Genomic DNA, 13,896 nt, shown 5'->3' on the forward strand with positions numbered 1-13,896 from the left:
GTGGATTTTAAGAAACATCACTCAATTGTGTCTAACTCTTTGCGACCCCATGGACTATACAATCCATGGAGTTCTCCAGGCCAGAATACTGGAGTGGGCAGCTGTTCCCTCCTGCAGGGGATCTTTCTAACCCAGGGATTTAACCCAGGTCTCCCCACATTGCAGGCAGATTCTTTACCAGCTGAACCACCAGGGAAGCCCAAGGATACTGCAGTGGATAGCCTATCCCTTCTCCAGGAAATCTTCCTGACCTAGGAATTGAACTGGAGTCTCCTGCATTGCAGGTGGATTCTTTACCAGCTGAGCTACTAGGGAAGCCCCTCCAGACACAGGAGAGACAGTTTCCTCATGCACTTTCATGCATCTAGAATCCTGCTGAGGTGAAGAAATAAGATGTTTCTTTTTTGTAGGTTACAGGTGGGCTGACTCTTTAGGGCAAAAGCTGGTGCTGCAGAACGGCTCTAAAAGGCCCATCTGAATGTTCCTGGTTTATGCTGAGGCCCTACTTGCTCATCTCTAGTCCTGGAAAGAAATCAGATTGAGTGTTAGAAATGGGATGGCCGATAAGCTTATAGTCATAGTTTGTATTGTTGAGTGATTTGTGGCATGTATGATATATAGAAAATGACTTGTCTTTTAATTACCTTTCCACAACTGTGGTAAAATACCTTTTGGCTTTTGATCATTGATTTTTTTAAAAGTTGCAACAAAATATACACAACAAAATTTACAGTTTTAACTCTTTTTAAGTGCACCATTTAATGACATCAGGTACATTCATATTGTTGTGGAGTTATCATCATTATGCATCTCCAGAACTTTTTCATCTTCCCAAATTGGCACCCATTAAACACTGTTTCTACTCCCATCCCTTCACCACCATCACCATTCTACTTCTCTTAATGAATTTCACTACTCCAGGTGCCTCATATAAGTGAAAGCATATGATGTCTGGATTATGTCACCTAGCATAATGTTTTCAAGGTTTATCCATGTTGTATCAGGTGTCAGAATTAAATTCCTTTTTAAGACTGAATGATATTTCATGGTAGGTATGTACAATATTTTGTGTATTCATTCATCTGTTAATAAATGTTTGGGTTGTTTCAATCTTATATCTATTGTGAATAGTGCTGCTATGAACATAGGTAAACAAATATCTGTTCAAGGTTGTCCTTTCAGTTCTTTTGAGTACATTCCCAGTAGTGGAACTGTTGTGCTATATATTAATCTTATGTTTAATTTTTTGAGAAACTGCCATACCCTCTTTCATCATGGCTACATCATTTTATATTTCCTACTTGATCACTGATTTTTCTCTTTAACTTGAGAACTAAATGAAAAATTTTCATGAATCCTGACATTTTGTTTGGATCCATGGCTCCAGTTGGTAGTCCACTGAAACATCTTACAGTGGTCACTTCAGATTCCTGATCTCTAGGGCATATTTTGGAACTTTTTACCAAATAAAGGGATTGTGTAAAACAGGCTATTTTTTGTAAGGTCAGGCATTAAAGGCCACAGATTCCTCATGAGAATATTATTTTGAACATTATTCTCTGCTCATTTTATTGTATATTATTTTAAAACATTTTAAAAAAGAATTTAATAAGTATTTATTTTTGTCTGTGCTGGGCCTTTGTTGCTTTGTATGGGTTTTCTCTAGTTTCCTTGTTGAGGGCTGCTCTCTAATTGCAGTGTGCAGATGGTTTCTCTTATTGTGGAGATGGCTTCTCTTATTGCAGAACACAGGCTGTAGGGTGCTCAGGCCCAGTAATTGTGGTGCACAGGCTTAGTTGCCCTGCAGCATGTGGGATCTTTCCAGATGAGGGATCAAAGCTGTGTTTCCTGCATTGGCAGGCAGATGCTTAACCACTGAACCACAAGGGAAATTCTCTGCTCATATTGGAATGAGGAAACTAAGGTCAAAGTTCTTAAATGATTTCACATACAGTGTGATTGATTCCAAGTCTCCTAATTTCTAGTCCAAGTCCTCTAATTTCTTGCTTTAAGGCAGTTTCTCCACTTTCATCTAGTTAGGCTCACATTTACTTTATTTTGCTTCTAAATCTAAACCTACATCCTTTACACTCTGGGCAGACCCAATTTAATTGCGAAACAGGGTGGTGGATTTTTTTTTCCCCTACCTCCTACTCCTTTGCTGTCCTTGCTGTCCTTCTGGGTGGGGCTTCTGCCACATTGAGGAGATAAAGGATGAACACGGGTCCCTAGAGCCCTGCTGTCAGGGGTTATCCTGCTCATCCTGATACCATGGATGATCCCAAGAAAGTGTTATCCAGTTTGCTATGTTTTAAGTGTGAATTTGTATCAACATGGGAATCCAATTCTCTGTCTCCCTCTCTTATTTCAGACCCTTCGCCTGAGTAACTCAGCCATAGGGAAGACTACCACAGGCCAGATAGTCAACATGATGTCTAACGATGTGAACAGGTTTGACAGGGTAAGTGACCAAGGGATCCTCTTCATTTCTCACTGGGTTCAGCTTTTTGGGAGCCAAGTGCCAGGGTTTGGTGTCAGCCAGGGTTCTGTTGAGAACCTAAGATAAGGAAGGGTTGTTGTTATCCAACTCTCATCTCCTGTGTGCAACTTACATGTAAAAAGATGTATTGACCTGTGGATTGGAATTTTGTTTTTCTAATACTAGATAGGCAGCAGTGTTCTATCCCAGCTCGGTTAGTGTCCCTAAAGGTCCTCCTGGTGTAGCCCTTCTTGGCACATGCTGTCAGTGTTGCTGAACTGTCTTCCTCCTCCTCTGGATGATGAAGGCTTGATGGTCAGGGATTGTTATTTCCCCTGTGCCCTGTTCAGTGCTGCTGCACAGGGAGCCTGTGAGGAATATGCCAAGTAGGTTTTCTCCAGCCAGACTCAACTTCCTCTCAGCTGTCAACCCCACACTCTTTTTTCTTTTTACACTTACCTTATGACTATGCAGTACTTGTTTCCACTGTTTCACATCAATTTGCCATGAAGTGATGGGACCAGATGCCAAGATCTTAGTTTTCTGAATGTTGAGTTTTAAGCCAACTTTTTCACTATCTTCTTTCACTTTCATCAAGAGGCTCTTTGGATCTTCTTCACTTTCTCCTTAATTGTGGTGTCATCTGCATACGTGAGGTTATTGATATTTTCCCCGGCAATCTTGATTCAAGCTTGTGCTTCATCCAGTCCAGCATTTCTCATGATGTACTCGGCATATATTTTTGGGCTCCATAATCACTGCAGATGGTGACTACAGCCATGAAACTAAAAGATGATCGCTCCTTGAAAGAAAAGTTATGACCAAACTAGACATCATATTAAAAAGCAGAGGCATTACTTTGCCAACAAAGGTCCATCTAGTCAAGATTATGGTTTTTCCAGTAGTCATGTATGGATGTGAGAGTTGGACTATAAATAAAGCTGAATGCCAAAGAATTGATGCTTTTGAACTGTGGTGATTGAGAAGACTCTTGAGAGTCCCTTGGACCACAAGGAGATCCGACCAGTCCATCCTAAAGGAAATCAGTCCTGAATATTCATTGGAAGGACTGATGCTGAAATTCTAATACTTTGGCTACCTGATGGGAAGAACTGACTCATTTGAAAAGACTGTGATGCTGGAAAGATTGAAGGTGGGAGGAGAAGGGGACAACAGAGGATGAGATGGTTGGATAGCATCACTGACTCAATGGACATGAGTGTGAGAAATCTCCAGGAGTTGATGATGGACAGTGGGGCCTGGCATGCTGCAGCGCATGGGGCCACAAAGAGTTGGACATGACTGAGAGACTGAACTGAACTGAATGCAGTACTAGGATACAATCTCAAAAATGACAGAATGATCTCCATTCATTTCCAAGGCAAACCATTCAATATCACAGTAATCCAAGTCTATGCCCTGACCAGTAATGCTGAAGACGCTGAAGCTGAATGGTTTTGTGAAGACGTACAAAAACTTCTAGAACTAACACTCAGAAAGATATCCTCTTCATTATAGGGGACTGAAATGCAAGAGTAGGAAGTTAAGAGCTATCTGGAGTAACAGACAAATTTGGCCTTGGAGTACAAAATGAAGCAGGGCAAAGGCTAACAGAGTTTTGCCAAGAGAACACATTGGTCATAGCAAATACCCTCTTTCAACAACACAAGAAAAGACTCTATACATGGACATCACCAGATGGTCAATACCGAAATCAGATTGATTATATTCTATGCAGCCAAAGATGGAGAAGCTCTATACAGTCAGCAAAAACAAGACTGGGAGCTGACTGTGGCTCAGATGATGAACAACAACAACTTCTCTTTCAGTTATTCATTCATCAGACATGAAATCAGGTACCTCTTCAATTTCAGGGATAAATAAGGCTTAGTTTCTGCCCTGGAGAAGTCAAAGCCCATCAGGGAGGTAAATATACAAGTCATTACTGGAGAGAGTGGTAGGTACCATAATGTAGACTTTCCTGGGGTTGCAGGGAGCCCCAGGGAAAAAGGCGCCTGAATTTTGGGACAGAGACTTTAGGGATTCCCTGAGACCATCTGCATTGTTGACAAAATCATTTTCCTTCCAGTGTGCCTGTCTGCTTCTCCCTGGATGTCCTAAACCCAGCCTTGTGCTGCCCCAGAACAGCATCATCTGGGGAAGATGCTTCGATTTCTGCTTCAGCAGGTTTAAAACCCACTGAGATCATTTCTATTTAGGCTCCTGTCTCTTCCTTCAGAGCAGATTGTTTCTAAATTGTGTGCTTATGGTTTTGCTTTTATACAGTTCTAAGAAGACTTTGTCTTTTTCTTTTAAGGTAATGATACGCTTGCACATCCTGTGGATTGGGCCACTTAATGCTATCACAGCGATTATCCTGCTCTGGATGGAAATAGGAATATCATCTCTTGCCGGGATGGCACTCCTCATTATTTTTATGCTTTTGCAAAGCTTCTCTGGGAAGTTGTTTTCATCACTCCGGTAAGAGAAACACTGGTTTAAAAAAACAGATGATATGTACTTGGTGAATCCACAGTCTACTCTATCCTTTTGTTAAAACAATAACAACAACAACAACAACCTTCTCTGATCTCTTTTTTTGCACGTCTTGTAGACCCTTCAGGCTTAGCTAGTGGAGGCCCCATCCTTAAACCAAAGACTGATCTTGAAGGGGGAAAGGTGAAGCCATTTCCTGGCTCTTCTTGGAATTGTACTTGAATAAGTATAGTGTCTGTAAGCAGAATTTACCTAAGTCCAGGTTATTTAAACATTCTTAAATAGTAATCATCCTATAGGCCCAATCCAAGCTGCATATATTTTTGCTATGCTTGTTTTAGGATCATTTTCAATTATTTAAGTTCATGTCTTGTTTTTAATTCACTGTTTGCATTAAGTTATCAGAAGTCCAAGGGCATAAAGACATAAATTTATAAAGCCCCACAGTTTGTTTGTTCCCCACAGTACCAGCAGCTTATGTGGTAAAAGAGTGTCTAGTGATGAAGGGTCTAATGGTGATGAGTTAGACTCGAAGCATATATCAAGGGATTGGAAGTGTGTTGTTCAGATTGTCAGGTGATAGAGATGTACTGTTTGAAGCACATTGAGCTCTTTTCCTTTCTTTTTTTTGGTGACTTTATGCATATTATTTTTCTCTACTTGGAATTTCATTTCTTATCTTTACCACAGAGAGATGTTCCTTATCCTTTGAAGCCCTGTTCAAGTGCTACTATGTCTCTGAAGCTTTTCTTGCTCTGCTTTCCCAGTGGTATTCACAGCCCCATCTTTTCTGATTCCCAGCACCTTAATCCTATTTTATTATAGCACATTGTCTCAATTAGATTCGGGTGTCTTCTGCCTTCCCTACCAGACCACAACTTCCTTGGGCAGGTGGATTGTACCTGACTTACTTCAGGTCTTCCTTAGCCAATACTGCAAGTTCTCCAAGTTATTTGTTGAATTGGGCTGCATGGTTGACTTCCTAATTGAAGTCCTCCTCTGTTTGTACTTTGAGTAGGACCTGCCTGTGTTGTCAGCTTAGGGGAGCTGTAGGAAATCATTTGATCCCTGGTCTCTGACTGTGCCAATGCTGCTGTCAGGAAGGAAATTTTTGTTGTGATCACTAAGGCTCATCTCTCATGTTTGTTCCCTTAGGAGTAAGAGTGCAGCCTTCACAGACACCAGGCTCAGGACCATGAATGAAGTTATAACTGGCATCAGAACAATAAAAATGTATGCTTGGGAAAAGTTATTTGCTGAGCTTATCACCAGATTGAGAAGGTAACTTTCTGTATATGTCAAACCACAGTTTGTACTTTTTTATTTCCTGTTTTTACTGAATGGTTTAAAAGTATTACTGTTTTTTTATTTACCATCCTCCTAAAGGAAAAATATATATGCTTCTTTCTTATATAGAAATGAAATTTCACATATTAATACCCAAATCTCAAGGAAGCAATGATCCTAAGATGTTCGTATTTGAGTTGATGACGTTTAAACTAAAACTACAATTTATGTTAATATAGAACAAATGGGAAGATTGTAGAGATTGGGTATATTTGTATTGGGCCAAACTTTATGAATCAGTATTTTTTATTCCAAACAGAGCCATGAAAATACCATTCCTTTTGAATTTGCTTTAGGTTTATAGAAATTTTGTCCATCTTTCATTTAAATATCTGATGACTGTTTATACTCCAGCACAAGCTATTCATAATTCTCTGGCTGCATCCTGTTACCTCTCACCTTCGCACCTTTGTAAGGGCCCCTCCCTCTGCTGGGAATACACCCTCTCATCTTCCTTCTTCTCTGGCTTCCACCAGCCCTAACTGACTCCCACTCATCTTCTCAGGGTCCATGTATTTGTGAATTGCCTCTGGGTTACAAATCTCTGTTCTGTGCTCCCATGGGGGCCATGCTGGCTGCCTCTGTCTAATGTCTTGGTGGACATGTGAAATCTTAGTTCCCTGACTGGGGATCAAATCTATGGCCACTGCGTTAGAAACATGGAATCTTAACCACTGGACCACCCATCTTCTTTTCTAAGTTCATGAACTCCTGGAAGGGACAAGTTCTCTCTTTCTGCCATCCTCAAGGTACCCTGCACAGGACTTGTGATTACAAATGCTTGTTGAATGAATGTTCAAACTCAAGTGTTATTGACCCAAAATGTTTAAAAGTGTGATATTAAGCCTCCATTTAGGTGGGAGAGTGAAGCGATGATGAAGTGTGTGGTCCTTGGGTCGGGGCAGAGCCCCAAGTGTGCACTATATAGTGTCTCCATGATGTGAGGGATGGTTCATCTTAATCTGTGTCCACTCCCTAGAAAGGGGCCACTCACACAGGGCATTTGAATTCATAGCTTGGATGTTGATGCTTCTTTTAAAATCTATTCCCTTCTCTCTTTTACAGGAAGGAAATTTCCAAGATTCTGAGACGTTCCTACCTTGATGGAATGAATTTGATATTCTTTGACGTTTCAAGCAAACTCATCCTTTTCATCACCTTTACCACCTACGTGCTTCTTGGCAACACGATCACAGTTAACCAAGTGTTTTTGGCCATAACACTGTACCAAGTTGTGCAGTTTACAGGCATCCTCCTCTTCCCCACAGCCATTGAGAACATAGCAGAAACAGTCGCCAGTGTCCGAAGAATCAAGGTTTGGTGACAGATAACTTTTTAAAGTTTTAGGTAGATTTTAGGTAAAATGGTTCCTTTTATTTGGTGTCACTGTGTGCCAGTTAGGTGAGATTTAATGCTTTTGGACATAACTGGTAGCTGTTCCAAAATGTCATACATACTCCCCTCTCTTCTTTGGTAGAATAAATTACAAATAATGTAAGATCACTGCTTATTTATGAGCAGCAGTAGCAGTGGCACAGGGTTCTTGATGTACAAGTGATGGCTGCAGGGCAACTAAAATGTCTAAAAGCAAAAGAAGTAAATAGATTGCATCTCCTGTGTTAACTTGAATGACTAGCACCTGTGTCCAGCCTTGGGGTGAAGTGGATTCCTCTCTGAATCTGGAGGGAAAGCACTTGCTGAGAGGTCCTGCTCCTTGGACAGGAAGAGTGGCCTCAGATTCACTTAATTCACTGTTTAAAAATGGTTTCTTTCCTCCACAGATGGCTTGCTTGTTGATTTCTGAACATGTCTTTTGGATCTGACTTGTCCTCTTTACCCTTACTCTTTAATCCTATCTCTAATTGGCTTCTTCCTTTCAGATTTGTGATTTCCACCATATCCACTGTCTCCTTTTTTTTCTGTCTCTGTATTGCCAAGGGCAAATAATTTACGTCACCAAAATAAGAGCCTGGCATACAGTAGGCTCTAAAGTACTTGCATGTTTATGAGTAGGTCTAAAATGAAGGTAAACTGGCTCTGTGAGCCAGCCTGGGCATGACTGAATATCTGGGCTTTATAAAATATTTAATTGCTTTTGTCCTTCTCCTCAGTGATGGACAGACAGTAACAGATCTATAGTGAAGTTAGATAGGTTTGGGTGCGATTTTATTTTATTTTTGGGTCTTATCATAAAAGTTGTATTTTTTTATGATGAAGTTTCTATATACTATAAAAAAAAATGATTACTCACAAAGCAGATCAGTCATACAGGGTTAGTTCTGGTCCCCTGAGTTTTGTCATTCTTTCTGCCTGGGGCTTCTAGCAACACTGTTAAGGGATGGTCCATTCAGTTCAACAATTTTTTTTTTTTTTCCCCTTAGCTTTTGCATCTTGAAAGAAAACACTTAGGAATATTCCTGGGCCATAGTCACATTGTCAATGACAGGGTAATGTGTCCAGATGGAGGCTTCATACATGTGCTGTACTGCTGTGATTTTGTTACAGCGCTGTGATTTTGACACAGCCACTATCTTTGATCGCTGTTGCCAGGGCTCACTGTGTGGTCTGGGTACACGCAAAGTCTTACAGGGTTTCTCATTTAATCCTGACAGCAATTGAATGAGATTAGCATGTGTCCCTGCTTTACAACTAAGGAAACGGTTTTCTGTATCAGGTGAAACAATACACCATCCTCAAATAGCCTGTAAATGACATTCTAGGATTCTACCCAAAGCCTGGTTTCTTAGCCATTGTTACATTATTGTCTTCTTTGTACCTTCTGCCAAGTGGAGTAACTCCTTAAGTGTGATTTACATCAACTAGTCTCACTCTGAAAATATGCAAAGGTTCCCTGCTTCCTGAAAAATTAAACATTTTAACTGTTAGCTCCATTGGCCATTCTGTTTGTTTCCCAGCACTTTGACAAGTGAGGAGGGAGGGAGGTGGTGAGGTTGTCTCTGTGACTGCCACAGTCACCCCCACTTTGGGGTCTTGGCTTACTCTGTTGGGCCCCCTGGGTCGCCTTCTCTTCTCTCGTTGATTTAAGCAAATACTGTTGAGTCTCCAGTAGCCCCACGAGCCTCTCTCAGCACTTTCATTCACACTGATCCAGGGCTTCCGTTTATGTATACAGCCAGTCCCGCGCCACCTAGCATCATGTCAGGTGGGCTGATGTTGACTCCCTGGTAGTGTTCCAAGCCCTGTGACAGCTGACTGTGTCTGGTAGACTGTGTCTGATTCTTTAATGTAGTGCCTGGACCATACTGGACATACCATGGGCATCAAATACATACTGGATTGACTGAAACAACAATTACAGGAAATGGCTGGGAGCCTACAGAGGCCCAGGGTGGCTCAACCTGCACTAGAAGCTGGAGAAATGCAGAGGGAGGGAGCAGACTGGGGTTAGCATTCCTGGAACATTGATCTTTGGTGTGTATGTGTGGTAGTGTGTTTCAACTTAGGGGAGCTGGATCTTATCAAGTGGAAATAGATCTGAATCTTCCCTTTGTTTTCTGTGTCTGTCAGTGGGCCTGCTCTCTAAAGAGAGGAGTTGTGGCTAACACATCCTGGTGTTCATGTAGACTCTGCTGGCCTGACTCCTGGTCTGGGCTCTTGAGTCTTGTAGATAAATAGGAACACTCAGTCTTGATTAACAAACTTAGTCTGAAAGTCTTGCCAGCCATCATGAGATAAAAGAAGGTTAAAACTATCAGACTTTATGCTAAAATGTATCTGGAGTCCAAAGATGATCTTGACACAGAATTTCCTCCTGTTTGGAGTTGGTCAGTCTTTTTTCTCTTTTTTTCTTATTTTCATTTTATTTATTTATTTTTAATTGGAAGATAATTGCTTTACAATGTTGTGTTGATTTCTGCTGTACAAGATAGTGAATCAGTCATAATTATACATATATCCCCTCTTAAACCTCCAACTCTTTTCACTCCTGTGGATTGTAGCACACCAGGCTCCTCTGTCCGTGGAATTCTCCAGGCAAGAATACTGGAGTTGGTTGCCATTTCCTTTTCTAGCAGTTCTTCCCAACCCAGGGATCGAACCCAGGTCTCCTGCATTGTAATCAGATTCTTTACCATCTGAGCTACCAGGGAAGCCCTATTTTCATTTTATGTATTTATTTTTAATTGGAGGATAATTACTTTACAATGTTATGTTGATTTCTGCCATACAATGTCATGAATCAGTCATAATTATACATATATATCACTTCCCTCTTAAACCTCCCTCCCCTCCACATCCCACCCCTCTAGGTTGTCACAGAGCACCAGGTTGAGCTCCCTGTGTTGCACAGCAACTTCTCTCTAGCTAAGTTGCTCAGTCATGTCCAACTCTTTGCAACCCCCTGGACTGTAGCCCACTAGGCTCCTCTGTCCATGGGACTCTTCAGGCAAAAATACTGGAGTGGGTTGCCATTTCCTACTCCAGGGGATCTTCCCAACCCAGGGACTGAACCTGTGTCTTCTGCATTGGCAAGTTGATTCTTTACCACTGAGCCACCTCTGTTTTAACACGATAGTGTATATATGTTAGTGCTATTTTTCTCTCTCAATGTATGTCCCACCCTCTCCTTCTCCTGCTGTGTCCACAAGTCTGTTCTCTACATCTGCTTCTCCATTCCTTCCATGCAAATAGATTCATCAATATCATTTTTCTAGATTCCATATTTATACATTAATTTATGATATTTATTTTTCTTTTTCTGACTTACTTCTCTGTATATAACATGCTGTAGTTTCATCCACCTCACTATAACTGACTCAAATTCATTCCTTTTTATGGCATTGCCAAATTTCGTTGGATCTTAGAGAAAGCAAGGGAATTCCAGAAAAACATTTATTTCTGCTTCATTGACTATGCCAAAGCCTATGACTGTATGGATTACAACAAACTGGAAAATTCTTAAATAATTGGGAATACCAGACCATCTTACCTGTCTCCTGAGAAACCTGTATGCAGGTCAAGAAACAACAGTTAGAACTGGACATGGAACAATGGACTGGTTCAAAATTGGGAAAGGAATACAACAAGGCTGTATATTGTCACCATGTTTATTTAACTTATATGCAGAGTACATTATGAGAAATGCAAGAATGGCATTTGTGAGTTGAAAACAGGGATCAAAGAATGCTGGGAGAAATATCAGCAACCTCAGATATGTAGGTGATACTACTCTAATGGCACAAAGCAAAGAAGAACTAAAGAGCCTCTTAATGAGGGTGAAAAAGTAGAGTGAAAAAGCTGGTTTAAAACTCTGTATTAAAAAACTAAGATCATGGCATCTGATCCCATCACTTCATGGTAAATAGAAGGGGAAAAGTTTTAAACAGTGACAGGTTTTCTCTTCTTGAGCTCTGAAATCACTGCAGATGGTGACTGCAGCCTTGAAATTAGAAGACACTTGTTTCTTGGAAGGAAACTATGACAAACCTAGACAGCCTAACATGTATAATATCATGTATGAAATGAGTCGCCAGTCCAGGTTTGATGCACGATACTGGATGCTTGGGGCTGGTGCACTGGGACGATCCAGAGGGAGGGTATGGGGAGGGAGGAGGGAGGAGGGTTCAGGATGGGGAACACAGGTATACCTGTGGCAGATTCATTTCGATATTTGGCAAAACTAATACAATATTGTAAAGTTTAAAAATAAAATAAAATTTAAAAAAATTAAAAAAAAAATAAAAAGGAAAGACATCATCTTGCTAACAAGATGTAAGGTCTGTATAGCCAAAGTTATGGTCTTTCTAGTAGTTGTATATAGATGTGAGAGCTGGACCATAAAGAAGGCTGAGCACCAAAGAATTGATGCTTTCAAATTGTGGTGCTGGAGAAGACTCGTGAAAGTCCCTTGGACAGCAAGGAGATCAAACCAGTCAATTCTAAAGAAAATCAACCCTGGATATTAATAGGAAGGACTGATGTTGAAGCTGCAGCTCCAATAATTTGGCCACCTGATGTGAAGAGCTAACTCAATGGAAAAGACTCTGATGCTGGGAAAGATTGAGGGCAGGAGATGAAGCGGGCAACAGAGGATGAGATGGTTGGATGACATCACTGTTTCAACAGACTTGAATTTGTACAAACTCTGGGAGATGATGAAGGACAGGGAGGCCTGGTGTGCTGTAGTCCATGGGGTTGCAAAGAGTCAGACACGACTTAGTGATGGAAAAACAACAACAAATATTCCGTTGTATATATATACACCACGATTTCTTTATCCATTCATCTGTCGATATATATCTAGATTGCTTCCATGTCCTGGCTATTGTAAATAGTGCTACAGTCAACACTGAGGTACACATGTCTTTTTGCATTATGATTTTTCTCAGAGTCAGTGCTCAGTGGTGAATTTCTGGGTCATGTGGTAGTTTTATTCCTAGAATTTTAAGGACTTCCATACTGTTCTCCATAGTGGCTTGTATGGATTTACATGCCCACCAACAGTGTAAGAGAGTCCCCCTTTTTCCACATCCTCTCCAGAATTTATTGTTTGAAGGTTTTTTGATGATGGCCAATTTGAGTGGTATGAGGTGATATCTCATTTAGTTTTGATTTGCGTGTCAAAAAGGAATGCAAAAAAAGCAAAATGGCTGATTGGGGAGGCCTTACAAATAACTGTGAAAAGAAGAGAAGTGAAAAGCAAAGGAGAAAAGGGAAGATATAAGCATCTGAATGCAGAGTTCCAAAGAATAGCAAGAAGAGATAAGAAAGCCTTCCTCAGAGATCAATGCAAAGAAATAGAGGAAAACAACAGAATGGGAAAGACTAGAGATCTCTTCAAGAAAATTAGAGATACCAAGGGAACATTTCATGCAAAGATGGTCTTGATAAAGGACATAAATGGTGTGGACCTAACAGAAGCTGAAGATATTAAGAAGTGGTGGCAAGAATACACAAAAGAACTGTACAAAAAAGATTTTCACAACCAAGATAATCACGATGGTGTGATTACTGACCTAGAGCCAGACATCCTGGCTTAGAAAGCATCACTACAAACAAAGCTAGTGGAGGTGATGGAATTCCAGTTGAGCTATTTCAAATCCTGAAAGATGATTCTGTGAAAGTGCTGCATTCAATATGCCAGCAAATTTGGAAAACTCAGCAGTGGCCACAGGACTGGAAAAGGCCAGTTTCATTTCAATCCCAAAGAAAGGCAATGCCAAAGAATGCTCAAACTACCACACAATTGCACTCATCTCACATGCTAGTAAAATAATGCTCAAAATTCTCCAAGCCAGGCTTCAGCAATACGTGAACCGTGAACTTCCAGATGTTCAAGCTGGTTTTAGAAAAGGCAGAGGAACCAGAGATCAAATTGCCAACATCTGCTGGATCATGGAAAAAGCAAGAGAGTTTCAGGAAAACATCTATTTCTGCTTTATTGACTATGCCAAAGCCTTTGACTGTGTGGATCATAATAAACTGTGGAAAATTCTAAAAGAGATGGGAATACCAGACCACTTGACCTGCCTCTTAAGAAACCTATATGCAGGTCAGGAAGCAACAGTTAGAACTGGACATGGAATAACAGACTGATTCCAAATAGGAAAAGGAGT

The 13,896-nt window shown here is 40.7% G+C and overlaps 1 protein-coding gene across 1 annotated transcript in view; it reads left to right on the top strand.

The window, feature by feature from the left end:
- Window positions 1–13,896, top strand: part of LOC147361869 (ATP-binding cassette sub-family C member 4-like) — a 368,491-nt gene that overhangs the window by 118,446 nt on the left and 236,149 nt on the right. Inside the window, exons 5-8 of the mRNA XM_086328626.1 lie at window positions 2,372–2,461; window positions 4,797–4,960; window positions 6,131–6,256; window positions 7,388–7,637. Of these exons, the coding sequence (XP_086184752.1) occupies window positions 2,372–2,461; window positions 4,797–4,960; window positions 6,131–6,256; window positions 7,388–7,637 (630 nt within the window). The remainder of the gene's footprint in view (window positions 1–2,371; window positions 2,462–4,796; window positions 4,961–6,130; window positions 6,257–7,387; window positions 7,638–13,896) is intronic.

The sequence above is a fragment of the Bos grunniens genome, chromosome 12 (assembly GCF_055505025.1).
Source record: "Bos grunniens cultivar Pamir isolate PY7600 chromosome 12, Bosgru_T2T1.0, whole genome shotgun sequence".
In the NCBI taxonomy this organism is placed as follows: Eukaryota; Metazoa; Chordata; class Mammalia; order Artiodactyla; family Bovidae; genus Bos; species Bos grunniens.